The sequence below is a fragment of the Cololabis saira genome, chromosome 3, assembly GCF_033807715.1.
Source record: "Cololabis saira isolate AMF1-May2022 chromosome 3, fColSai1.1, whole genome shotgun sequence".
NCBI classification, from domain to species: Eukaryota; Metazoa; Chordata; class Actinopteri; order Beloniformes; family Belonidae; genus Cololabis; species Cololabis saira.
In genome coordinates, this window is record NC_084589.1 from 21,124,864 (window position 1) to 21,151,799 (window position 26,936).

The window sequence follows — 26,936 nt, forward strand, 5'->3', positions numbered from 1 at the left end:
TTGAACAATTCAAATAAAAAGACCTACACATACCACTTTGTCAGGGAGACTCTCCACTGCCTCCTAGTGAAGAGAAGAGCGATTACGTATTCACTGGATTTCATAACATGACGTTCGCAAAGTAATAGTCACTAAACTAGTAAAATATGACATGAAAATTGGTAAAAACTTGACTATTAACATTTCGCTAATCAAAACAAAACAGGAAAAAAAACATACTTGTGAAGCTTGGAAGAATGAATTAGATGTGAGCACACGAGCTTTTATTTTGAAAAATCATTGTACGTACCGGAAGTAAAACAGTCACTAAAGGAGGGATCCAGCTACAGTATAAAGGTGTGAAGACAAAGATCCCAGCTAAGCGACGAAACTAACACCTTTACGACGAGTTGTTGTTTACCATTTCTAGTGTTTGGATAATAAGTAAAAGCCCGCTTAATTTCCTATTATTTCCCCCGGATAGTTAATTTTTTTAATATAAAATATGACAAATCCAGCAGAGCGTTCCTCGTAGCAGCAGCAGTGGTCATGGCTCACCTAACCGGCTTTTCAAGAAATTATCTGCCTCATCAATGACCATGGATGTGCGAGCAGTTCTGGAGTTTGCCACAGTTACCAGGGGTGTCTCTCTGTTACTGCAGGTAAGTTCAATAGGTTCCGCATTTTGGCAACTTCGTGGTTCATGTCATACACATCACTGCGGGTTTGTCGTAATATGTTTCTCTGTTATTAAATGGCACGATGACACCGTGACATGTGTAGTACGTATTGGTAATTTCTCTAAAATTAAAGTTATTTCTGTGTGCTTTAATAATGTGATGCATTCCGCTCCAGGCTGTCTTTAATGCTGCCATCCCCGACCATGAAGCTGATGCGTTCACGCCCCCTCGGACAGAAGAACCTCTGTACCTGGACTCGGTGGTAGAATGGTTGTTTGGTGGCCTTTCGCGCTGGGATGCTGAGCACTTCCTCTTCATTGCTGAGAGGGGGTACCTCTATGAGCACAACTTTGCATTTTTCCCACTCCTTCCTGTGATCCTGCGAGGCATGGCAGAGACAGTGCTGTGGCCCCTCAGCAGCTGGCTGAGCGTGCGGGGGCGGCTGCTGGTGGCTGTAGCGCTGGGCAACAGTGCCCTCTTCCTGCTCAGCGTGGTCGCTCTGCATGCCCTGAGCAGAACAGTTCTGCAGGACAGACGTCTCGCTCTGCTTGCCAGCTTGCTTTACTGCATTACGCCTGCAAATGTTTTCATGACAGCTGGATACTCGGAGAGTCTGTTTGCCGCACTCACTTTTGGAGGTCTGTTCCTCCTGGAGAAAGGCTTTACTTTCAGAGCCTGCCTTGCCCTCAGCATAGCTGCTGCCGCACGATCAAATGGACTTGTTAACATAGGGTTTCTACTGTATCTCCCATCACTACATGCCATTACCCAGATCCGTGTGTACCGAACAACAACTAAAGGCCACTGTAGAATCCTGCACTACATTTGCGTGATTATCCGTCTCCTGCTCACCTCCCTCTTTGGAACGGCAATAATTGCCCTCCCCTTCTGTGCTTTCCAGTACTATGGCTATAGGGCATTTTGCACCCCATCCACTTCCCTGGAGCAGGTCCACCCTGCTCTTTTGACGCTGGCTGAGCGGAAAGGCTATCGGGTACCAGATGAAAATGGTCCACCACCCCTCTGGTGTATGAGACCGCTGCCCCTGCTTTATTCTCACATCCAGGATGTGTATTGGGATGTGGGCTTCCTCCGTTACTTTGAGCTGAAGCAAATACCAAACTTTATTCTGGCTCTTCCTATGGCTACACTTGGCATACTGGCTACTTATGGATATTTTCAAGCTAATTCAGAACTTTGTCTAAGACTGGGACTTTGGGAGTCTGGTACAAACAAAAGACTTGACAAGCCCACGCCAGGCTTTTTCAACCCCAGAGTGTTTGTGTATATGGTACATTCTGCTGTGCTCCTGGTGTTTGGGACACTGTGCATGCATGTGCAGGTGAGGAAAATCAATTCAACTTTTCGAAGATTGTCTTGGTTAGTCTTTTTAAATAAGATATTTATATTGGCTTCTTTTTCTGTCTGCATTTATAGGTTTTAACCAGATTCATGGCCTCCTCATCTCCTGTGCCCTTCTGGATCAGCGCTCATCTACTCCTCCTCAATGAGCCACTTCTTCATCGGAGGAAAAATTCAACCCCCAATGTGACGCTAGAGAGCCACTCCAGAAATAGTTGCAAGCACACGCCTCAAAACCCCATCACTGCACTGCTACCACATTTTAAAGCCTGTTCTCCTACCACACAAAGCATTCTGGGATACTTCCTGTCATACTGGGTGTTGGGCCTTGCACTGCATTGCAATTTCTTGCCATGGACTTGACTTCATGGATTACACTGAGGTTTCATTTGTATTTATTAAGTTGTAAAGTTGTATAGACTATAGAGCTGTTTAAGGCATGTCATCAATAGAAACTTTTTTGAAATAAATTTCCAATAGTTTGAATTTCAGGAAAAGAGAAAATGAGTTTATCAAAACTAATTGCAAATGTATTTGCAACACTTATCTATACCCGTATCTCATTAATTTATTTTTGTACTTGAAAGTCACTTCAGGAAAAAAAGGATGTACAGTTCTAATTAATTCTGTTGTTTTGCCTTTTCCTACATGGTTTACTTTTTAAACTGATGTGTTTACGATATGGATCAGTTTGAACTGCACATCATTGGCACGTGTTTGCAGTTGCATGCCTGTACTTTGTATTTTATTTTATTTTTTTAATTATTAGTGCTGAGTTCCTACACAAACTTTAAAAAAGGAATTGTTCATCTAATTCAATGCACTGCATGTTTAGAAGAGTTATTCTAAGTTGTACCTTGGATCTTTTTAAATGAGCATGAAAAACATTAAAGAAGCTCAATTTTATTGCCTCAGTTTTATTTTCATTTGAGGTTTGTTGGTTTTTTTATTTGTTTTTGAAGGCACTGGTATACACTGTTAATATTTGTTAAGAGTTTCTGGCAAGTCAGCTTCAAGTATAAAAATGTGTAGAAAATATGTAGTTACTTTAAACATTATTTTTAGTGTGGTTACCCTTAGAAATGTCTTTTCCTACAATAAGATTTGCACTAGCCAATGAATTAGTTGTAACATGAGCATCTCTTTAAAACTACCAGATGTTATTGTTCTTATAAAACAATCTCTCAGAAGATTTATTTTAGTACTTAAGAATGATGAAGATAAATAAAACACTATAAACACCTAAAGAATAAGTCTGAACTGACCGTCTTGTTTCGAGTCACATACCACATAAGAAAAGGAAAAAGAACAGTCACTACGGAAGTGTTTCATAGGTGAACAATATAAATGTAGATCTTTGTAGTCTTGAATTTCAAGTACATAAATACATTTATATTTTTGGTGAAATTAAACAGTTTATGCTAGTTTAAGCACCTACACTGTGACTATAAATCTACTTGAACATTATTGTCGAGGCATCTCAACCACAAGAGCCTCCCCCAACATCCTGAACTTCCAGAAGTTGGTTATTTTGGACTGTACTGTAGGTCAGGGATGCAAAAATGTATCTATTCTAACAAATCAACAAAGAAAAAAATTAAAGCAGTATGGTTTATACTGTCTGCAAATAAATTAAAGTTAATGTAAATCTAAACACTGTTTTTTTTCTTTGTGTTTTCCTTATAGTCCAAACTTTTTTTTCTCTAATTTGGTATAAATGACGAACACACATCTCCCCTTTACGGTAGAGGATGTCTGAAAGCAACATGAAATATATATAATATATAATATATACCTTCCCAGGAGTGGCTGGCTGACCAAAATTACCCCAAGAGCGCAGTGACGACTCCCAGAACAGAACAACACCAAAGAACTGCAGGCCTCACTGCTTCAATTAAGGTCATTGTTCAAGGAGAATGTCCGGCCATCTGTTGGTGACCTCAAGCTGAAGCTCTTGGGTTCTGCAGCAGGACAATGATCCAAAACACACCAGTAAGTCCACCTCTGAATGGCTTAAGAAAAACAAAATGAAGACTTTGGAGTGGCCTAGTCAAAGTCCCGACCTGAATCCGATTGAGATGCTGTGACATGACCTTAAAAAGGCTGCTCATGCTCGAAAACCCTCCAATGTGGGTGAATTACAACAATTCTGCAAAGATGAGTGGGCTAAAAAATTCCTCCACAGCGCTGTAAAAGACTCATTGCCAGTTATCACAAACGCTTGATTGCAGTTGTTGCTGCTAAGGGTGGCCCAACCAGTTATTAGGTTTAGGGGCAATCACTTTTTCACACAGGGCCATGTAGGTTTGGATTTTTCTTTCCCCTTAATAATAAAATATTTCATTTAAAAACTGCATTTTGTGTTTACTTGTGTTATCTTTGTCTAATATTTAAAGGAGCTGTATGTAAGAGCAATAATAAAACGAATCATAAAATGACCCCGATATGTCAACAGACATTTAAAAATCATGTTCATTTCAAATACTTTTGTCACTGACAACAGCACTCAAGCCAGGATATTCCAGTTTAAAAAGAGGAGTTGCAGCCCTCAACTGATGTTGATGTTGTCATTTTTTGTTTTGGTCCTGAAGCTCCACCCTCCACCTATCTCCCAATCACCAAGTCAGTAGTGTTTCGGCATCCGGGTTGCCAGCTCGGCTCTAATTATCGCAGCCATGGCAGCCTACGTTCCTGCTGCATTCTGCAGCCTACCTGGCAACCTCTGGTCGGGGGGAGGAGGGGGAGGGTACACGCCGCTCAACAATATTTTGAAAGTGACTGCAGTACCAGTTTTGGCCATTTCTTACAGACGTCTCCTTTAAATTTGTTTGATGATCTGAAACATTTAAGTGCGACAAAATTGCAAAAAAAATAAGAAAACAGGAAGTACACCTTTTCACACAACTGTATGCATGTGGAGTGTGTGTGTGTGTGTGTGTGTGTGTGTGTGTGTGTGTGTGTGTGTGTGTGTGTGTGTGTGTGTGTGTGTGTGTGTGTGTGTGTGTGTGTGTGTGTGTGTGTGTGTGTCACTGAATGTATTAGCTTTAGGTTAAATAACTACCATCATTCCAAATCGTTGCAGATGGCACTAATTTACTCTCCTAATTAAGTTAAAATCTAATTATATTTAATGTCTACTTCAACAGCTTTGGTCGTTTTTTTTCTTTTTACTGTAAGGCAAGGCAAGTTTATTTGTGTAGCACAATTCAACACGAGGTAATTCAAAGTGCTTTACATCAACATTAAAAGCAGCAAGATACAATGAAACAGTAAATAACAAACAGAGGTGTCAAGTAACAAAGTACAAATACTTCGTTACCTTACTTAAGTCTAAATTTTGGTTATCTATACTTCACTGGAGTAATTATTTTTCAGACGACTTTTTACTTTTACCCCTTACATTTTCACACAATTATCTGTACTTTTTACTCCTTACATTTTCACGCAATTATCTGTACTTTTTACTCCTTACATTTTAAAAACAGCCTCGTTACTCTATTTCATTTCGGCCTTTAAAAAAAAACTATCCAGTTAAATTGCTCCATCCGGATAGAGTGAATTTGGTTGTGGTTGTGGCTCAGATGTTCTTGTCCAGTTTTGTTCTTACATCCTTTCCCTCAGATTCCTGCAACTAAACTTGGATGTACATTCCAATAAAGGTTAGGATAAATGATAACACGCCTCTGAAGTTTGACTTTTTGCACCATTACAATACTTATAGGCAACTAGTCATCATATCTTCTGCTTTCTGAAACACATGTTAATGCTCAATAGTACACATATATGGTTCTTTAATATATTTGCATTATACTAAGATACATTCATTTTCAAAGGCTTTTGTCCTTAATGGCTTTATTCCCCCTTACATTACTTTTACATTTATACTTTAAGTAGTTTTGAAACCAGTACTTTTATACTTTTACTTGAGTAAAAAACTTGAGTTGATACTTCAACTTCTACAGGAGTATTTTTAAACTCTAGTATCTATACTTCTACCTGAGTAATGAATGTGAATACTTTTGACACCTCTGATAACAAATAAAATGATAAAAAAAGAGGTAAAATAATAAGTAAAGGCTGATTTATGGTTCCGCGTTACACCAACGCAGACCTTACGGCGTAGGGCCTGCGTCGATTTAACGCAGAACCATAAATCAGCTTTCAGTGTTGGTTAACGGCGGAAGCTACGTCATCACGTCGTGACGTCGCCGCTGACTGATAGAAAAAAGGAAACGTGACCAGGAGCGACGACGAGCTCCGTCCGCGTCTCAATCCGTGTTGAATTCTCGATAAAACCTGAGCTAAACGTATTCCGATATTAATACTTAGGTTTAATGTAACTACCAAACATGGTGGTTAAATCCCAGTCAGCTCATGGATGGAGTCAGTTGTCAGAAGTGACCCGGGGAGAAGGAAGAATGTCTTCGTGCTAGCTGGCGGGAGTTAGCTTCAGGATGGGCGACTGAAGGCTAACAACAAGAGAAACATCCGTGTCCACACACTCGACCTCCGCAGCAGCTCCTACTGTCAAAAGGAGCTTTGTTGGTGCCTTTTTTAGCTTTTCCCAAAGTGTGTCGACGCTGTTTTTTTTTTTGCGATGAAAAACTGCGAGTACCAGCAGATCGACCCGCGGGCGCTGAGCGTGTCGCCGGCGTCGGCGCAGAGCCGCTCTGCCGGGCAGAGAGCGCTGCGGCCCCGCAGGAGGTGGGAGGTGTTCCCGGGGAAGAACCGCTTCTTCTGCGGGGGCCGCCTCATCCTGGCCCGCCAGAGCGGCATCCTCCCCCTGACGCTGGGCCTTATTATTGTCACCTGTGGCCTTTTCTTTGCATTCGAGTGAGTGATTCACGGGCTGGTTTTCAATTACAATTCTGTGTGTATACTCAGAGGTGTCAAAAGTATTCACATTCATTACCCAGGTAGAAGTATAGATACTAGAGTTTAAAAATACACTGTAGAAGTTGAAGTATCAACTCAAGTTTTTTACTCAAGTAAAAGTATAAAGGTACTGGTTTCAAAACTACTTAAAGTATAAAAGTAAAAGTAATGTAAGGGGGAAAAAAGCCATTAAGGACAAAAGCCATTGAAAATGAATGCATCTTAGTATAATGCAAATATATTAAAGAACCATATATGTGTACTATTGAGCATTAACATGTGTTTCAGAGAGCAGAAGATATGATGACTAGTTGCCTATAAGTATTGTAATGGTGCCAAAAGTCAAACTTCAGAGGCATGTTATCATTTATCCTAACCTTTATTGGAATGTACATCCAAGTTTAGTTGCAGGAATCTGAGGGAACGGATGTAAGAACAAAACTGGACAAGAACATCTGAAACAACCACAACCAAATTCACTCTATCTGGATGGAGCAATTTAACTGGATAGTTTTTTTTAAAGACCTAAATGAAATAGAGTAACGAGGCTGTTTTTAAAATGTAAGGAGTAAAAAGTACAGATAATTGCGTAAAAATGTAAGGAGTAAAAGTAAAAAGTCGTCTGAAAAATAATTACTCCAGTGAAGTATAGATAACATAAATTTCTATTTAAGTAAGGTAACGAAGTATTTGTACTTCGTTACTTGACACCTCTGATTCTGTGTGTATACTAGAGTCATACACATTATGGTTTGCATTCAAGCGCTGTTCCCTGTAAATATAAGAGTTAAAGATATATTTTTCTCCATTTTATGTCTGTTTACAGTTGCCCATTCCTGGTGGAGCATTTGACCGTCTTCATACCTGTGATAGGTGCGGGACTTTTCGTGTTTGTGGTCATCTCCCTGCTGAGAACCAGTTTCACAGACCCAGGGATTTTACCCAGGGCTACCCCAGATGAAGCTGCAGATATAGAAAGGCAGATAGGTAAGGTGCATGCTGAGATTTCATGCATACTGTGGGGCAGATGGGCCAAAAGGGCTTTGCCGTATGGAGGACATGTTTGTCGTTGAACTCCAGACCAAGGCCTAAGCAGCTTACTCCCTGTCAAGGCTGAGAAACAAAGGCTATGCATTCCTTGATGTCATGTGCTCAAGTATCTGTTGTTTTATTCTGTGATTTAGATTTTGGATGACAAGCGGAAATATTAAAGTTGTAGTGAGTGCTTCCCTTTGTACTTATCTATCAAGATACCTCAGGGTCCTCTACATATCGCCCTCCTCCCCGGACCAGGGAGATCCTCATCAACCAGCAGGTGGTAAAGCTCAAGTACTGCTTTACTTGCAAGATGTTCCGCCCTCCTCGGACCTCCCACTGCAGTCTGTGTGACAACTGTGTTGGTAAGAATGTGCTGAGAAGTTACCACTTAATCAAATATCATGAAATTGAACATCATTGTACTTGTAAATCTTTGGGTAGAAGGCGTCTTATTTTGGTCACGCAGTGAACCTTTCATTATTTATTCCCATGTTTTTATCTGGAATGTAAGGTGCTGAGATGTTTTAATGCCATTTTTAAACATCTGCTCCTTGCAGCAGTATGTCTAAATTTGAAACTGAAAGCTTGTTGATCAGCATGAAAACCTTGCAACATCTTCCTGCCATCGTCCTTCCTGAGATCCCTCCTGGCCATTGCAATAAACCTTTGAAAAGTCTCTTCGACGAGACAAATCATAAGTGTTGCAATAATTATTATTCTTTCGGGGATTAATAAAATATATTTTTGAATTTTAATCTGAAAGAAAAGCATTTATAGTTTATATTTTAACTGACCAATTCACATTCACAAGTACAGACTATTTAATCCAAAATATCAATAGAATTAGCTAATGCTTTGTTGTGTTAGACAAGGCTAAACAATCTTTTACTGTCCCTCTATTGAAATATATCATCGTCATGCAATAAACTTAAATCAAATTAAACCTAACTCCTGGAAATGCCATAAAAAATAAATAGACTGAATAAAAGTGTTAAGGGTACACCTTTTGCTGGATGCTGAGCTTATGTAGCTGTAATAAAAGAATATAAGAGAACACTGAAACCGTGAAAATGAATACAGGGTTCTGGACACACAAGAGGAACTTCAGAAATCAGAGTTGAAAAGAAGTCTGTGGTGACGCGAGACCATCTTCTCAAAATCGTAAAGAGAAGCTGCTTTAAAAGTTATTTTCATCGTGGGAGAGGAAAAAGATTAAACAACATGGACATTTTTTGAAGGAGAGTTTTAAGATAAATTACATTTACATCTTTTCAGAGACATCATTGCTGGTCTTGTTTGTGAGCGTGCCACCAATTAAAAACAGCAGCTAATGCAGATCCCCTTGCTGTGTATGAAAACGGCAACATCTGACACTCCAGCTGTCAGTCTTCATCATGATTAATTCCCATCCATCATGATTAATTCACATCCTCGTGCAGCCCCAGCTGAGTTGCATGAGGATGTGTCAGTAATGGAAAGCAAAGTGAGAGAGACCATAGATCTCCAGGAAGAAAAGTGGCTGTATGAAGTGGTGTTTTTGTGTGGCATAATTAACCATCTGAATGTGATTAAACTGCAGAGGTCGACTCATGTGTTAATGGACTTATGCACTACAGTAAAGGAGTTACTGCTCATTTTTGCCTTATTTAGTTCAGTTGGGGTTATGCAATAGTGACTTGTCTTCAGTTCATTACATAATAATGAATGTACTTTATTTTTTAAACAAAGTATGTGCTGTGCAAGATGCCAATAGAAACAATGTCTTTAAAAAAAACCCTACTTTCAAATGAAGACAACACAAAGAAAACATGTAAAATGTTGATTTATTTGTTCTGTAGTATTTAAGAAACGGATATAAGCAATTGCCGTAGTTTTGAATATGACACGTTTTGCAGTTCAAGGATTTATTTATTAGTGCTTTAAAATAAGACATTAGGGGCTGGTCAGTATGGCATGCTGTTTTTGCTGTACATGGTTTGACAGGCCGTAAACTGTGAATGTTGGCCAGCATTAATGGAGCAGTCATAGATGAGTAACCTAATGTATGTTAAAGCATTTGTGGTTTATTATCTGCAACCTGGAAGCTGGAGAGTATTTTAGAAAGCAAGTTTAACAAGTCATGAGATAAAACCTGAGCTCAAGGTTTTCTATACCTGCGTCAGCTAAAGGAGTTTGTCGTTTCTTTTTTTCTTTCTCGGTTTATTTCATTTAATGGCTTAGTCATTGCCTCATTCAACGACATTCATTTTTCAGACAATAGGATGAAGGCAAGGCCCAGTAAAACAAGTTTAACTCTACAGTTGTACCTTTAGTGTGACATACATATAAACTTGCCTTCAGCTGCCTCTCCGCTTTAATCAAGGACAACCCATTATGGCTGGAATTTCTGGGGACACGTCCTCAATGTACATATTTTTGCTTGGTGTTTCAGACAAACATTGGGCACCAACAGGCAAGCAGTTGCCTTGGCAATATGTAGTCCCCCATGCAGAACATGCTGGGGGTTGGGGTAAAAAAAATAAGAATGGACAGCAATGGATGGTATTTGCATAAGTGTTGGGCTATTAAAAATTTGATAAAAGAAACTGTAGTACTCTATCAAAAAATAAATATATAGAGATTATGCACAAGTCTGTGGTCTTATCAGCCTCTTGGTGTAAAATGATGCAATTTAATTGAGCCTTCGTATAATTTTAGTCACTCCTCAAAAGGCAATGCCATTTTTTTCTGACCATGACAAAGCCCCAACTTTGGGTAACCTAAAAACATTTTGATTCATGACCGCAGGGTCATTTTTTTGTTTTTGTTTTATTTTTTGTGCTAGCTCATGTGAAATGCTGGACTCGCAGAAATTAAAACAAGCATGTGTTTTTTATTGATATAATCTGTCAAAACATTTTTTTGTTGTTGTTGTATTGGCACCATTTTTTTATTGAATATACAGTTTAAACAGATCTGTAAATTAATTTTTAAGGTCTAAACTTGGAGTTTTATTTTCAGCGTGTTTGATAAAATGTTGTTTTAGCCACTGCACATACAGAAGCGGTCAATTCAAACAAATATCTCGATAAAATAATTTTCCAATTTCCGTGTGTATGAAGAATTTTAAACTGGTGTTAATGCTCCTAATCTGTGATGTTTTATGTTTTTTTTTCTTCTTTCTTTCAGAACGGTTTGATCACCATTGCCCTTGGGTGGGGAACTGTGTGGGAAAACGCAATTACCGCTTTTTCTACAGCTTCATCATCTCTTTGTCCTTCCTGACATCTTTCATCTTCGGCTGTGTCATCGCACACATTACTCTGCGTAAGCCCTCTCAATATGGAAAAGTGTTGAAATGCTCTGATTCTACCACTTTCATGTCATGTAATTAAGAATGATTGCAAGATTACAATTCTCAAATTTTTTTGTCTTTTCTTTGCAGGCTCTCAAGCAGGTAAAAGCCTTGTTCAAGCCATTCAAGAGAGCCCTGCCAGATATCCTTTGTAATCATGCTTTCTAATTGTCTTCCCCTTTATGGGATGAATCAGATATTTTTCTGAATTTGCTACTGATTTGTGCCAGGAAAAAGCAGATAGATTGCTGATGAGACATTTCCCACAGCTCCTCAGCACAAACCTGCTTTTAGGAATTGGCATCCAGTGAGATAGCGCTTTTAAACAGACGGCTGTCCAGCTCTGGAGTTGCTGCCTCATGATCGACTGGGATTATACCTGTGGCAAGACAAATATAGTCATGCATGGCTTCAGAGGGGTTGGATTTGTCATCCACAAGGAGGATGTGGATTAATCTCTACGTTGTATGCATGACGCTATCACGTTAGTTCAGGTTCAAGTCTGTCTAAAGTCATAGAACATTTATAGAATGTTCTATGAAATATATCTATTTTTACAAAATGTGCAAATACACCACCATGTCCGCTACAAGTAGTGCAGAATGTACTCTGTGTTTTTAGTACTTGTAGTTTAGTTTAATTTGGACAGATTTGTATGTATTTACATTTGTATGAGTTAGTTTAAAATATAAAAACATGTATTTATCTGGCCTCAGTCTCATGCTGGTTATTGTATTTACAAATTGATTTAAAAAAAAATACAAAAGTCAAAGTCTGCTTTTAAAAAGGTTTAGAAAACCAATTTACACCATCACTTTTTTGTGTTCTTGCACATATGTATGTTGTTTTGTCTGTGGTAGACTTATAAACAGAAAACTATCCAGTGTTTAAAAGCATGTCTCTGTAATGCTGAGAGGAAAATATCCGAGTTATTGGACTTGTTTGCAGTTGTAACTTCTGGCTGGGTGATTTTATGCCTTGACTCTTCCTCTTGCACTGTGGTGGAGCTGGTTATTTGTTTCTTTTCCATCTGGTCTATTCTGGGCCTTTCAGGCTTCCACACCTACTTGGTAGCTTCCAACCTCACCACCAATGAAGATGTAAGTTTTATTATTACAGGATATTAATTTGGATGATAGCCATACATTGTTTATTAATATTTCACTGTTAATTTACAGATTAAGGGTTCCTGGTCAAATAAAAGGGGTGCAGAAGAGTCTGGGAACCCGTACAGTTACAAAAGCATTATAACCAACTGCTGTGCTACGTTATGCGGCCCTATGCCTCCAAGGTGAGTAACAAAGGCGAGAGCTGCCTCAGCATCCATATATTTATCTTTTATGATGGCTACTCTGAGTCTCAGTACTTTAGCAACCTGGTGACTTAAAACTTTACCTCATTACAGTGAGCACATTTCATGCACTGCATCAGTCTACAGGACTGTCTCAGAAAATTAGAATATTGTGATAAAGTCCTTTATTTTCTGTAATGCAAAAACATTCTGGATTCATTACAAATCAACTGAAATATTGCAAACCTTTTATTATTTCAATATTGCTGATCATGGCTTACAGCTTAAGAAAACTCAAATATCCTATCTCAAAAAATTAGAATATTGTGGGAATCTTAATCTTAAACTGTAAACCATAATCAGCAATATTAAAATAATAAAAGGCTTGCAATATTTCAGTTGATTTGTAATGAATCAAGAATGTATGACATTTTTGTTTTTTTAATTGCATTACAGAAAATAAAGAACTTTATGACAATATTCTAATTTTCTGAGACAGTCCTGTATATATTAGTTGTAACTAAATCCTCTCTCTTGTCCTCCAGTCTGATTGACAGAAGAGGTTTCCTTCCTCCCGATGAGGTGATCCCTGCTGCTTCTGTCCCGGAGATGGAGCTGCCTCCCTTCACAGCCAAGAGCGACATAAACATGGTAGGATGACACCACTTGTGGTCCATCCCATAGTGCCTCCGTGGTGTTAGCTCTGCCCGCTGTGTACCTTCTCCACCCTGTATGTCCTCTGGTTCAATTCCAGACCCTCAAGTATAGTTGACCCTGTTCACCCTGTGATTTGACTTAAAAAAAAAAAAAAAAGTAGCTGATTTGGCTGGCAGGGTGTTTAGACTGCAGACATGTAATGGTCCTCTACTTCTGTGGCATAGGACAAAACCTTAAATGTGGCACTTTTTTGTTGTCATTTTTTATTTGTTTACATAGCTTTAGGAATTAAATTGCTGTATCATTCTCCTTTTGTATGACTGTACTTTCTGGTAAAGGCTTATGCTCAAAGACTAGCAATAATGTTTTTTGTCAGTATATGCAAATGTAAATGTGTTGCATTATCACTTTATTATATAATTATTTATCTCTTGCCTTGAATTTAGTACATTTGTCCCTATTTTGTCAACATATCACATGTCTTATTTGCTGTGTTCATTGCTTTATAACAAAATCTATTTTTACATGCATACATAGACGCTGTCTTAACAGTTTTAATAAACATTATTTTTGTATTTTAAGGTTTTTGTCTGCTTTCAGTTGACTTAATTTTATTTTACTTTGGAGAAAAAAAAACATTCACTGCAGATTTGAAAATGTGGAAGATGTTTATTTATATATTTTATATATATATATATATATATATATATATATATATATATATATATGAACACACAGTATGTGTATGGCAACATGAAGCATCTGATTTTCAGTGTTGTATCCGTTCCATCTTGCTAGGAGGAGAACTGTCAGGACTTTTCTTTGTCCTGCACAGCCTGAACGGCGCTGCTGCCTATAGACAGTTGATGGTAAGAGTAGGGTTGAACATTGAACTTGAGCATCTCTTCACTCACCATTCACTCCGTCCTCTTCCGTGTGATCATGGGAGCCCCCGTCATCTCATTGCTTCTAAAAACATGGTTTGATAAAAGCCAGACAACTCGTGTAGTGATTTGTTTGTGATGATGGTGTGGATAACTCATGACTGTCTGTGTAAATTTGCATGTTTCATGACCTTCCCTTCTTCCATTTATTAACACGGGCTGGATGAAGCTTGATGGCTGGTGTTCTTCCACTTTGACATACAGTTTTTCTGTATGCACGCATGCTGGAAAAAAATCAATGCAAGTCTGTTCTTCGTACAGGCTGGAAACGGGATGAAGCAGTTTCTCATCACATCTAAATCTTTTTTTCACTTGTTTTCTATTGTTGCCTTCTTATTTCATCACCTACATCTAACTCGCCAGCTGTCTCTCCATTTGAATCTGTCGATGGTGCCACCATTGAATCTCACTGCTTTCACTGTGATTTATGCATTAGATACTAATCATTTTAATCACATTTAAAACATTTTCATTACATGCCTGGTCTGTTGTCAGTGCTGCTTCATCTTTTTCAAAACGCACCATGCTCAGCTTCTCTCCTTTTCTTGATTTCCCTCTTCCTTCCTCTTCACACAGTGCACTCAGAGCACTAAGGGTGTGCTGGAGAGGATGGTCCACTCCTCTGACTTTCATGGCCTGTGCAGTCCCGGGACCCCAAAGACCACCCCGCTGGTCCAAGAGGTCTCCAGCGCTGCGGCACCAACCCATGAGCCTTCACCCTCTGCTGGCTGCTTACGACAACACGCCCGTCAGTCTGTGGACGCCCCCTGCCCCCCGTTCAGCAGAAGCAACAAAAGGGACTCGCTGCACTCGATCAATCCAGCCTTCCGCCTGGCGTCTCCCTCGCCGTCGCTCAGCCGCAGCTCCCTGATCCTGGGTGATGCATCTGACAGTGGTTTTATTGCACTGCCCTGACTCCACCCAGTGATGGGGAAAGAAGAAAGGATGGTGTGATGGAGGTAGTGCTTATGAGCACACATTGCTGCTCTTTATCACCTGGCGATGATTTTAGCCGCAGTTTTTTTTTTTCCACAGTGCGAGTCGAGATGCATGCTGAAATTTGCTTTCTCAAGATGTCATTGTGAGGAATTGATATTTATATTACTAGTGTTTTATTCTATGTGTCCCTTTTGAATAGAGGGGAGTCTTAGTAACACACAGAAGCACAATAGAGATATTTTTTTAATCACCTTTTTTTAAGACACCCCGAACATGCCTCCGCACTTCTGCAGAACCTCAGTGTTTAAGTTCCTGATAATATCTTATGCAAACAGTTAAAATCTGGGAATGTTTATACTTCGACTGTGAATGAAGTATGGAAACACAAGTTTGAATTTAATGAATAGGCATGCTCTGGATAGAAAGCCATTTTAAAATGATCACGTCAAGAGTTATCTCCTGTCTTGTCATGTCCACTGTCACTGGGTGAGTCCAGTTTGATAGTCGTATAAATCAGTCTGGAGGGGAATGATGAGGGGCTTCTTTCCCCCTTTGTTTTATTTTTACTGCTGGATTTTTGAAATTATTTGTTTGTCAGATGCTCTTAGCTTTGCACAAGTCTTTTTTGTAATGTGTATCATGTTAAGAAGCAAATTGGTTAAAAAAAAAAAGTAAATGTAGTTAACTCTGTAGTTCTGATCATCACACTGAAATATGTAGCATTTGAGTGTCATGAAATAGCATCTCAGTGTTTCTTAATGTCCACGTTTTTCATCCTGATGTAATATTTTGGACATCAAAATTGATTATTTAAATCATTTCATGATGTGTATAGAAATATTTATCACTAATTGTCACTGTTTACTTTCATTAATATCAGCTTGATGCTCCTCAGTTTGAACAATCATCTGCTTTTTTGTTGCACATTGTTGGTAGCACACAGGCTAAAAGTAAAGATATTAAAGTAAAAGGTCTCAGAAATGTTTGAGCATGTTTTCATGGTTATTACTTTGTCATACAACATGAAATGTAACTTTGTTACAAGGAGTACAGTTTCTCATGAGGTCAACTGTAGGAGTTAGATTGAGCCACTAGGGGGCGGAATGGTAATTGCATTTTAGGCTGGCAACTGTTTAGTAATGTGGACAGCAGTAGGAGAAATGCCTTTTTATGTTATTTATTTTGTTGTAACACATTTTTGAAGTTGTATATAGATTATGTGTTTGTGGAAAAACAGCTTTCCTGTAGTAATGGAGACTTTCATCAATTGGGGCTAAAACCCTTGGGTCTAGACGATTACAAGCAGTGCTCGTGCAAACACACTTGTTTGTAAATTGCAGTGGAACAATAAAAGATTTGGTCAATAAATATTTTTCAAAAATTATGATTTATTTGAGCTTTTTCCCCCACACCTTATGAATGCTTATTAGTTTCTTTAATTATCTGAAAATGTAACAGACCTTGTTTTCAGTTTGCATTATGACTTGTGGCAGACCTGTGGTGGATGCAAGGTTCACTCACTCACAAGTCCCTTGTGGAAACGATGAGGTGTTGCATGTTGACCACATGTGCTCAGAGGTTTCCATCTAGTAATGAGAATAATATGTGAGATGCAATTATTAGACATAGTGTGGATGACAACTGACACAAAACTATGTTGGGAGAGGAGTAATACATTCACGAATAACTTTACAGATTAATTGAGGTTATGGGCTAATGGTTCATACACCACAGGGTTATTAAAATGTGTGCTGGAAAAAGATGTCAATGGTTCTCCACCTGTCATGATTAGCACTCCCATCTGATTCAGCTGAGTTAGACTGCAGCTTAAACAAATTCTCAAATTTAATCACACAAAACAATAAATCTCACGATTCATTATCTTCTTTTTTTAATCTTGAGGTGATGTTTGCAGCTATTACTTATACTCTACACATTTAAGTGTTTTTTTCTTAACTTCAATTTTTTTATATACGAAATCATTCTCATAGTTTTTACTCAGAGGTTTTGATAGAGGAGAAAAACTGAAAGAATTAAAACTGATGTGGCTTAAAACATAAATTCACCTTCAATGTCTCATTGAATTCAGATGAATGATGTCATGTTTAAAAGCCACAAATGCAACAAGGTCTCGTCTGGTATAAAATATAACTTTAATTGATTTAATCAGTATTTCTATATACACATTAGCTAATTTGACTTCAAAAGACTTTGACATGTCAGCATGGCAACCTGTATATTTTAAGCTAACATGACACAGATGGTCAAACTTTTGCTTCCCTGTCTTGTAGAAAGAAAGAGCCAAAGCTTCACTTCCTCAGCAGATGTGTTGGATTTTATCACACAAAGGACTAAAGGTTTTTTTTTTTTTTTTAAAGAGGTTGCAAATCTAAAAGTTTGAGCATTGTGTTTAATATATTCTGATGAAAGTGTGGAGCAGTGGCTTTAGAAAGGTTTGAGTGCTCACTCTTTAACTGTTCTTCGGCCCGAGTCGGAGTAATGCAGGACAGCAGGCCACCCAGTAAGTGGGGGTGATTGCCCTGCTTTCCTCTTGGACTAAGGGCATATATTTAAATCGAATGCATGGCTTGATGCAGAAAGGATATAAAAAGGCTGAGCTGGGCTGGTTCTCCTCTGCTTTTTTCACTTGATAAGTAGTTGTTATATTGACTCAGACTAAACAAAACTTCACTTTTGCTCAGATTATTCCTTCTCTTTCCTTAGAATAAGTGATACAGATACAATAAATCAGGGAAAACCATCTATTTCACTTAAATCTAATAAATTCCAGCTCCTCAAAGTCCTACTCCAACACCAGTTTTAAGCCCTGATTCTGGCTTTCATCCACTGTGTGACTCAGTGTGTCTTGTTCCTCCTCGCTGAGCCCCATTTGGGAGTGCTGTCATGTGTGCAGCTGTGTGTCACACTCTCACAAGTCTTTTTCTCATCGCTCGCTGGTCTGAGATGAGCTGAAGTGAAGCACCTCGGTGAACAAAACAGGTGACTCACAGTCAGAGATGTGGTCAGCACCATTACTGGGCTAAAAGTGTGCACCTCCGCTGACCAGTGAGGCTGGATATAATTAACCCTGTGCTGAGCAGAACAAACCAGCTTGCAAGAGAGAGCAGCTGTCAGTGAAGCACAGTTTGTGCCCACTTCAAGTGAAACATGAAGATAGAAAAAAAATACTGCGGGTAACAGGTGGTTAAAATTTCACATCCAATGAGATAAACTGTAACGCATCCAAAGCTATCTGTGCTCACTTTTCTGTTAAAAAAACATATGCATGTTGCAAAATGTCATCAAAAAGACCAGGAAGTGTTCAACATCCAGAAAATGTCAAAGCAGATCAAAGTTTTTCAGCTCTTGCATCTTATGGCAGGAAATGTCTTTTCATAGTTGGAGGGGACAATAAATAGAAAAGTTGTCAAAAGTAAAGCCTGAGTGGGGATTTTACTCCTAGACTGACCTTCCACTTCTCTCACCAAATCTGAACCGTTTATCTCTTAGAATAGTAGTCATTTCTACACTTAGAATAACCAAACACACCATCCGACACAATAGCAAGATCAGTCCAAATGTGAGAGAAACTATTTTGTAACCGTGACTCTCTGCCTCCCTTTGGGCGTTCCTGTCTCTCCAAGCCCAGCTCTGTTCTCCATGTTGCTTTGTCCTGATGACACCATCATTAAACATTGTCATCAGCACTTCACTCCTTTCATATGAAGATTTATCAAACCGACTTTGATAGCACTGGTGACAGTCTGCCTATATGTTCAAATACCCTGAAAAAATGACAATTTCTTTTCATCTCTCTGTTCCTCTTCTCTACTTTTTCAACTGACCTGGCTGGCAAATTGTTTATTGAAAAGAAAAAAGAAAAATGTATGTCACTCGCAGCATGCATTCATATATTTTAAAAAGCAGAATACAACAAAAGATACAAATATTACATAGTAATATATGGTCCGTCTTGTGTAGAGTTAAGTCACACAAAGTCTTCGAATTTTATACAGAAAGTCCTCCCACCCTTTTAGAGTGAGTCTTTTGATCTTGTTCAACCTAATAGTGGTATATTGCATTCTCACAATGTCGTCTGGGCCACTGATGCATGGGGGTATTAATTTAGGATTCATCTAGAATTACAAGATAAACCTTTTAAGCGGCTGTAAAACCTGTAATTATCCAGTTTTCTTTCGAAACAGAGTATGGCCAAAGTCAGAGTCATCCACTGATAAACTTAACTGTGGTGTTCTGGACCATTTACAGAACAGAGGCATTGTAAACATTGCACAAATGGATTATAAATAATCATAATAGATTTATTTGAAACTTTTAATAAGGTGTGGCATATTTTCTGTCAGCAATGAGACGGTTTAAACCAAATCACAGCATACTCCAGTTTAAACATATAACGTTCTCTGTATGAGCAGCATTTTAAAACAAGGAGTTATAAATGACTGAGGCTTTTCCTCGTTGACTGTTATCGATGGCTTCACTCACTCCATCATTACTGTATGTGGGCTGCTAGTGGTTTGTTCCACGGCACCCCATTAGCTTTTAGTGGAAAATTTAATAGTAAAAACACAAAATATGTAGAATAAATGCCTTCTGGAGGTACCTAGTGTTCACGAGCTTGTATCACTGAACAAATCACCAAATGCATTGATGCCCTGATGAGCCCAGATTTGAATTCGTAGTGTTTTTCCAACCATTTAAGAAAAAAAAAGTGTGGGAGTTTGCTGCAAACATGGAATAGCCCCACATATTTCTGCCCTTTTCCAAACATTTACGAGTTTGGTATTGCAACCAATGTCAGGTTACGATTTTTTTTTGTGTCCAATGAAAAGTAAATCTTGCAACTATAATCTTTTGCAGCCTCTTTATGTTTCCAGGGGATTTTTGACTGGCGATCCCACCAAACATATAAAACTCTTATTTGGAACGCCCAATAACAGGACTGGAAGTTTGGCAGGAAAAGTCCTCCAAGCAATTTGGGTCACTACAAAGTCGCCAGCTTGATTCTTTCCTGTTTATCACTGTAAACTTGGATATTAGTGAATGAAGGTCTTTTTTTCAAAAAACAATTTAGTGGTTTGGTGGTATATCTGCAGCATTAGATCTTTGTAAAATTTTCCTTAACAACTCTTGCAACTGTTGTGTGTCTAAAGGTATAATTGAAACTATTGTAAGAGAAATATTACTATAGTCAACAAATGAAGCCAATTTAAGTTAATTCAGCCAATCATTTGAAAGTATCCAACACATTCATTGCATTTATAACCAGTATGGGCACTTAAAATACATTTTATGGTGACCTTAGAATAGATAGTCAGTTTTTTATGCAGCTTCACAGCCATTCCCAGTTGATTTCCACCAATGCCTACTGTATGTGTCTCTATGATGAGTGTGTCAGTGTGTGCAGAGTTTGCGCAGTCCTGAGATACGTTTATTTGCACGTTGCTTTGCGGAGAATTCCTCTGGGTGTGACATGGGTTGACCTGACTAACTGTGTGTTGTGTATCAACACACAGGCATGTATCAACTTCCCCTGGAAGCCCTGTTTGAAGGAAAGAGAGTGGTCAAACAGTCTTGGGTTACTCTGCCCAACTAATTTCAGCTTAAAATGATAAATGTGATAATTTTATACAAGCTGATGTTGTTGGTAGGTTGTTTTTTTGGTAAATTACATAGATTTTTAGTCTGCCACAGTCCTAACTGTTAGATGGGATTTCGTGCGCCTCAGTAAGGACGTGTAGGTCAGCATGAACCCTTGTCCTTATTTCCCATTAAAATCAAAACATAATTTCCACTTTGACACAAAATGCTTTAAACCTCCACATTTGATATTCTATTTGGGATACAGGGGATGTCAATTAATAATTAAAAAGGTGTGTGATAAACTGCAGTTCTTGCAGTGGAAAGATGTTGGCTTTGCGTAGTGAAGTGGAAAACGCTCACCATGGAAACCTGAACATGTGCCATGGAGTTGGATTAGTGTGCCAGGGTGCCACAGGGTCAGACCTGATCACAGCTGCTGTTACCATGAAACCCATTTGATATCGGTCTCAGTCAATCTGTGCGGTTCGCTTTGATAATTTATAAGCCATTTTTTACATCTCAACATATGCAGAAGGTGTTTTTTTTCTTTTTCTGAGCCCATTCTACTTTGTAACCATCTTCGTGTCCCCACATGTTTCCACTGTGTAAAGTGAGAGAAGTTGAGGGGACTTATGCGACACATTTTTCTGTCATATGAACCGTCCTGTCTCTGGATCATCCTGTCCTGAGTTCCTATAACAGTATGCAACAATTTATTGCAAATAAATTCTAATTCTACTGCACCATTTCAATTCCCTAGGAGCAAATGTTTTGTGACAATAGAGATTTCTTTTTTAAAAGAAAGAAAAACATCAGTTTTTGAAGAGGAAAGCTTCTCTTCTACAGAATTACATGCTGAGAGGGCAGCCTTTTATCTCCTGTGGGAGGGGTGGGGGCAGGAAGGGAGCAGGAGACTGTCAAACAGAAAACACCTGGCAGGTTGGCGAGACAGACCAGCAAATGCAGCTCTGCAGCAGGGATCACACCAAGTGCAATGTTTTTACCAGCACAGGACAGATGTGCTCTGAAGTGCAGGAGAGAGAAATTGTAGAAGAGACACCAGAAACTGAAAAAATAACAAAATTATTATTATTATTTTTAATCTATCAGTGTGAAGTGATATGGATCACATTTTCTAAGTATTTGTTTTCTTTCATTATTCTTTCAAAATATTCATCATGTCTCTGTTTATTCAGAAAACAAAGACCTGAACTTCACAAATGCTTTTTACTACCGGTAGTAAGTTTTGACACGTCACGCCTTTACTGCATCAGTTTCACTTACTTGTTAGTGCATTGGCATTTACAATGATATGTATGTAAATATAAAAACTGCCAATGTAACCAATTTAGATTCTGACTTAAAGTATGGAGCGCGACCACTGTAGAAGGACAGTGTGAACGCTGCCCGTGTAATGTACAGATGATGTTTAAACAATAACCCATTGAGGTCAATGACTTGATGTACTTGGTCATGACCCAGGTTGGTGTGGCAACGACAATAAACCTAGAAGGGACCGGCGCTGGAACAGATAGATAGTGAATGTTGATACTGTAAGGGCATGACCAGACATATTCCCAGTATCTCCTACTCAAAAGGTCAGTCCAACTTTCAGGAGAAAGAGCAGGTGACATGCCTCATACAGCTTATCATGGGTATATATGTTTTCCAAAAGAGAGGTTATGCGAAAAGGAAAAGTTTGAAAAGTTGAACATGAAGGCAGAGAGGTGATCTATAAGCCACATGGATTTCAGTTGTACAGTTAAATGTTTTTTTGCCTGAGGGGTAAAGTGGTTTGTTGATCTAAAACCTGGAGATCTGCCCTCCAGTTGTTGCTCTGACCTCTACAGTATGCAACTCTTGGCCATTTTGGCCATCTGCGCAGCATAACCGCCTCCTGCCTGCTTTCAGTTACAGCGCCGCATAAATCTCAACACTGCAGCCAAAAACTCTCACACCGAGTCTTTTATATCACTGCAAACACTCAATAGTTGGTTTTTGCTCGAAAGCTTGCTTTGTCAAAATACATAAACACCCCTTGGTGTTCATCTGATCATTAAAGCTCTTGACAGTTTGGAAACATCCAGCTGGCTCTCCGTACCCTGAAAAAAGATGTTTCCCCACCAGGAGGGAGGAGTTTTAGGAGATCTGGATGGAGATCTGAGGAAGGTGCCGCTGAGGTGGATCATACTGGCCACCCTTGTGGCTGGGGTTTGTGTCTGACTTATGTGTTGAATAAAACTGTCTCTACTGTTTTCAGATATGAAGTGGTGTCATCTTTACTAGTCATGCTGTGCTGCTCTGCTCCAGTTAATCTCATGATTGTCCAGTGATTCCACACCATTGATCTGTTACATTTCTTTTCTTTTAAACTCCTCTGCAGGATATTCCCTCTGTGAGCTACAGGAGAGGCTAGAAGTGACAAGCAAGATTTCTGGGAATGAAATCACAGCTCACTGCTTAACAGGGCTTCCCCCTCACTACTGGCAAACATACCAGAGCCAGCTCTTTCCCTCTGCTAGGTTTTGACCAGGAGCATGTGTTAAGAAAATTACAGATTTATTATTTTATATGTCTTTATGGTTAGAATTGTTAACTTTTGCAGTACGGTGTGTTGTATTCGATCTGCGGAGACTAACCCAGGTTGCCTACAACTCAAATGCCAGGACAACACACAATAAAGGGTTTGTTTTCTTTGTTTGATTGTAATTGGAAGTGAAATTTGCGTCAATGGTGGTGGGTTTGGAGCCAGGTTGATTTAAGCTCAAGACATACAGAAGCAGGCGAAGGTGTTTTATTACCACGCCCATGGGTCCTCTCTTCAACACAGGCATCTCCATAGGTGGGAAGATGTCACGTGTGTGGAGATGTTTGGTTAGAAGCTGGAAGACCAAAATAAGAAAAATACGTAGAAAAGAATGTGCGAGTGACAAACAGACAGTCTGTCTCAATTTTCTCAGATTTATTTATTTAGATTTTTTTTCATCAGTCTGCCCTGCTTCAGTGAAAGAGTTGCTTTTTTTCTTTTTCCTTGAGAGTAAGGCAAGAAGAATTTTACATAATGCATAGCCTAAGGCTATATTTGACCGTTGAGCTTCAAAGCACTCCAACTATGCAACAAACTACTGTGTTAATGCATGTGCACGAAATGTGATGCTGCTGCTTTTTTTCTCAGCAAACAAAAAAACCAACAAACAAAAATAGTCATTTTACATCAAGAGGGTTGCAACTGACCCTTTGATTGATTTTGAAACGTTTCTAGTTCCACTTTTATCAGCTAGCAGCTGCAATCTTGGGTTTGGTTAGAAATAAAGCAGCTGAAGCTGTAATCGAGTTTCAGTTTCACAACAGTAGCAAAGCTTATTTTACATTGCTATTTCATGATTTACTTACTGTATCACTTGAAGAAACTGGTGTTAACACATTGACAAATGTACCTAGTAATTGAATGTCTGGTGTGCTTTGGAGAGCCTTGTTTTCTCCAGCAGCTCACTTATCTGTTCTCCATAGCTCTGTACCGTAATCAATCAAGCAGGCAGCGGAGGGAGTCTGACGTCAGTAGCATAGCTGCTTGCGTAATCTCCCTCTGCCTTCCCATGGATTTGTCATATGGACCAATCTGGAAAAGTAAACGTGCTCTTATCACACATTCCCTCTGTTGCAGGTAGGCCCTGGCGCCTCCGCTCAACCTGGTTGTTCAGGCAAGTATCTGCTCTGTTGGCAGTCTGAGACTGAAAAATAAAGATAAACTGGGTTAAATCGGTCACATAATCAATGAAGATTTGGATGTTTTTTTTCTTTTTGACGCTATAATAGCAGCAGCTGCATTGCTATTCTAGCTGTGGCAACACTGCCCCTAAAGTTACACATGATACACTCTAATTATAGCAAACACTCAGTCTTCTTGTGTAACATGTCTGACTGTCAGCGGCGTCAAATGAAAGAAGTCTTTTTTGGGGACATAATTCACTAAGATTGTAGAAGCCTTGACAGACGAGTAAGAAAAAGAGCTTCACAACTCACCTGGTGTGACACACGAAGTGCTATCTGTCTTCACAAAATTTATCATCATGACACTAAAGTGCTTGTTGTTTGGCAACATCAGTTTTCAGTCACACTTTACAACTCTCTGTGACGTCTGGTCATGTCCCTGCACTTGAAAACTGCGTTGTTTCTCTTCCTCTCACAGCCCGTAAGGCAAAGACAGATATAGATATATGACAGCAGCAATAAAAGAACTGTCTGATGGTTTTTTCTTCTTTTTCAAAACAATCTCTGAGGGAAAACACAAGAAAAACATCTTTAGTTGGCATCCATTAAAGGCCTTTTATAATTTTTCCTCAGATGGATAGCTTTGTTATGTTTGTTTAGGGTTAGGACCGGAATCTACGTGTGTTTAATGCATCATTTGTTTAAGGTGTGTTTAAATACTGGCTAAATCACCACACCTACAAGGCTGACAGTCTTTGTTGCCATTGCTCCAGCAGGATGTCAACTCAGGGATAAACAGAAGCTCCAGCCGCTGTAACACTGGCTTTAATGATCAAAAGTCAAAATAGGGATTCTGACTAGGGATGGTGTTAGGAGACAGGAATTTTGTCTTAATTTTATGAAAAGACTTACTCCAGAGGATCAACACGTAGCTTCCACGGTCCCCAATCACTTCTCCTATGGAACTGTGAGGGAACCTGAGAATGTCAAGTGGGCCGACATCCATCGGCCATCCTTTCTCACTCATCCCCAAACTGTTTCACATTCAGGCTGCGGGGGTTCACAGCTGCCACTGGGCGGGTTATTTATGGTCACATGACGCAGGTATCTCTCATGCGTACCTAGCAGAACCAAGTGCCTCGCTGCCCAACAACCGTAGATGTTGTTGCCACAGAAACAGGATTGTGTTGACATCACTGGACTTGAATTGATCTCCTGTGGAGAACGGATCCGCACGATGATCTCCATCTGACCCCTCAAAGGTTTGAGAGACATTGTTATCCTCCAGCTGTGGGTTTGTTTGCATCAGATGAAATGTTTATGAAATAAACACACTCACACACAACTGTTTGGAGAAGACATTATGATGTGCCTGGACGAGTGTGTCAGAGCATGTGTTTCCACCCATCTGTGTTTTATGGCTGCATTACAAAAAGAAAAAAAGAAGAAAAACACACACAGGCCAATCATGACATGAACTTTAATCTCTTGTAAACATTTTATAGATGAATAAACATGCTGTATGGATAGTTATGTGTGGACTTTCATAAATGATGATAAATCTTAAAAGAGGAAACTGCTTAACTGTTCACCTGTATTGTTCAGTGGCAAAGTATATACTGGAACAATCCAAAGACTGTGTCATCATGGAGAAGTAATGTCTGCATTTGTGAGTAATGTCTATGAATGTGTGAGCTCCCTCATTAAAGGATATTTAACATGTTTAATCAGATAAGAGGCTGCACGGATGACAGGATAAGAGGAGAATGGAAGTGTGACCACAATCCCGTCTTGTAAGAATGGCAAGATTCTGCAAACTGAGAGAGAAGATATCTAATTTCTAAGAAAGTTAACAAGACTTGTTTCATTAAAATTGGTCTTACTTTTTGTCTAGTGTCTAGACTTTGTATTCTAGTCAAGAAAGTTTGGGCTTAACATAAAACTATTTGATTAGTTGTTTTTTTTTAAACATCGGCTTATTTCTAGAGACTCTGTTTTTGCAGTGTAGGTTTCAGCTTTCATTTAAAAGGTTGAACAAAAATATTGCATTCACCAATAAGAATGACACATTCTCAGGGGCTCAAAACTATTTGGACAAAGTGACATGATTGTAAATAAACCATGATATTTGATGCTTGAATGAAAATAATTCGTAGTCAATAACTGCCTGAAGTCTTGGGTCCTTGTATGTCACAACAATTCTGAGGTTCCTCCATGGAAAAGTTTTCCCATTCCTTCACTGCAGCCACCCTCGGTTTATGGGCCTCACTGCCTGTAGTTTAATCTTCAGTAACTGAGAAGCATGTTTTATTGGTTTGAGATCATGCCACTGACTTGGCAGATGAAGAATATTCTATTTCTTTGCCTTCACAAACTCTTGAGTTGCTTTTACAATATGTTTGGGCTCATTATCCATCTGCACTGTGAATCCATCAGTTTTAGAGGGTTATAACCCTTTACACCCCAGAAATAATCTTTCTATTCTCTCAGCAGTCACATCATCAATGAACACCAGTGATCATGTT

The 26,936-nt window shown here is 39.1% G+C and overlaps 2 protein-coding genes across 3 annotated transcripts; both read left to right on the forward strand.

Annotated features, from left to right (window-relative positions):
- The first annotated feature begins 157 nt into the window (after positions 1–157).
- pigv (phosphatidylinositol glycan anchor biosynthesis, class V) lies at positions 158–2,927 on the forward strand. Its single transcript, XM_061716487.1, has 3 exons — positions 158–641; positions 835–2,001; positions 2,097–2,927. Exons 1-3 carry the CDS (start codon positions 573–575, stop codon positions 2,382–2,384), a joined length of 1,524 nt encoding a protein of 507 aa, XP_061572471.1. The 5' UTR covers positions 158–572; the 3' UTR covers positions 2,385–2,927.
- Positions 2,928–6,250: 3,323 nt separating this feature from the next.
- zdhhc18a (zinc finger DHHC-type palmitoyltransferase 18a) lies at positions 6,251–16,483 on the forward strand. Of its 2 annotated transcripts, XM_061716490.1 has the most exons (10): positions 6,251–6,854; positions 7,723–7,883; positions 8,147–8,296; positions 11,103–11,240; positions 11,359–11,410; positions 12,266–12,368; positions 12,447–12,559; positions 13,105–13,210; positions 14,015–14,085; positions 14,737–14,873. In XM_061716490.1, exons 1-9 carry the CDS (start codon positions 6,619–6,621, stop codon positions 14,054–14,056), a joined length of 1,101 nt encoding a protein of 366 aa, XP_061572474.1. In that variant the 5' UTR covers positions 6,251–6,618; the 3' UTR covers positions 14,057–14,085; positions 14,737–14,873. The 2 variants fall into 2 exon arrangements, with proteins under 2 accessions (XP_061572474.1, XP_061572473.1); XM_061716489.1 differs by lacking the exon at positions 14,015–14,085 and having other exon boundaries at positions 14,737–16,483.
- Positions 16,484–26,936: the final 10,453 nt, after the last annotated feature.

What these genes read in the sequence shown, in the direction of transcription:
- pigv (XM_061716487.1), top strand. Translation starts at nt 573, where the DNA reads ATGACCATGGATGTGCGAGCAGTTCTGGAGTTTGCCACAGTTACCAGG. An exon ending in GTGTCTCTCTGTTACTGCAG is followed by an intron (nt 642 to 834) that starts GTAAGTTCAATA and finishes ATTCCGCTCCAG; the next exon opens with GCTGTCTTTAATGCTGCCAT. An exon ending in CACTGTGCATGCATGTGCAG is followed by an intron (nt 2,002 to 2,096) that starts GTGAGGAAAATC and finishes CTGCATTTATAG; the next exon opens with GTTTTAACCAGATTCATGGC.
- zdhhc18a (XM_061716489.1), top strand. Translation starts at nt 6,619, where the DNA reads ATGAAAAACTGCGAGTACCAGCAGATCGACCCGCGGGCGCTGAGCGTG. An exon ending in ACCTCACCACCAATGAAGAT is followed by an intron (nt 12,369 to 12,446) that starts GTAAGTTTTATT and finishes GTTAATTTACAG; the next exon opens with ATTAAGGGTTCCTGGTCAAA. An exon ending in CCAAGAGCGACATAAACATG is followed by an intron (nt 13,211 to 14,736) that starts GTAGGATGACAC and finishes CTCTTCACACAG; the next exon opens with TGCACTCAGAGCACTAAGGG.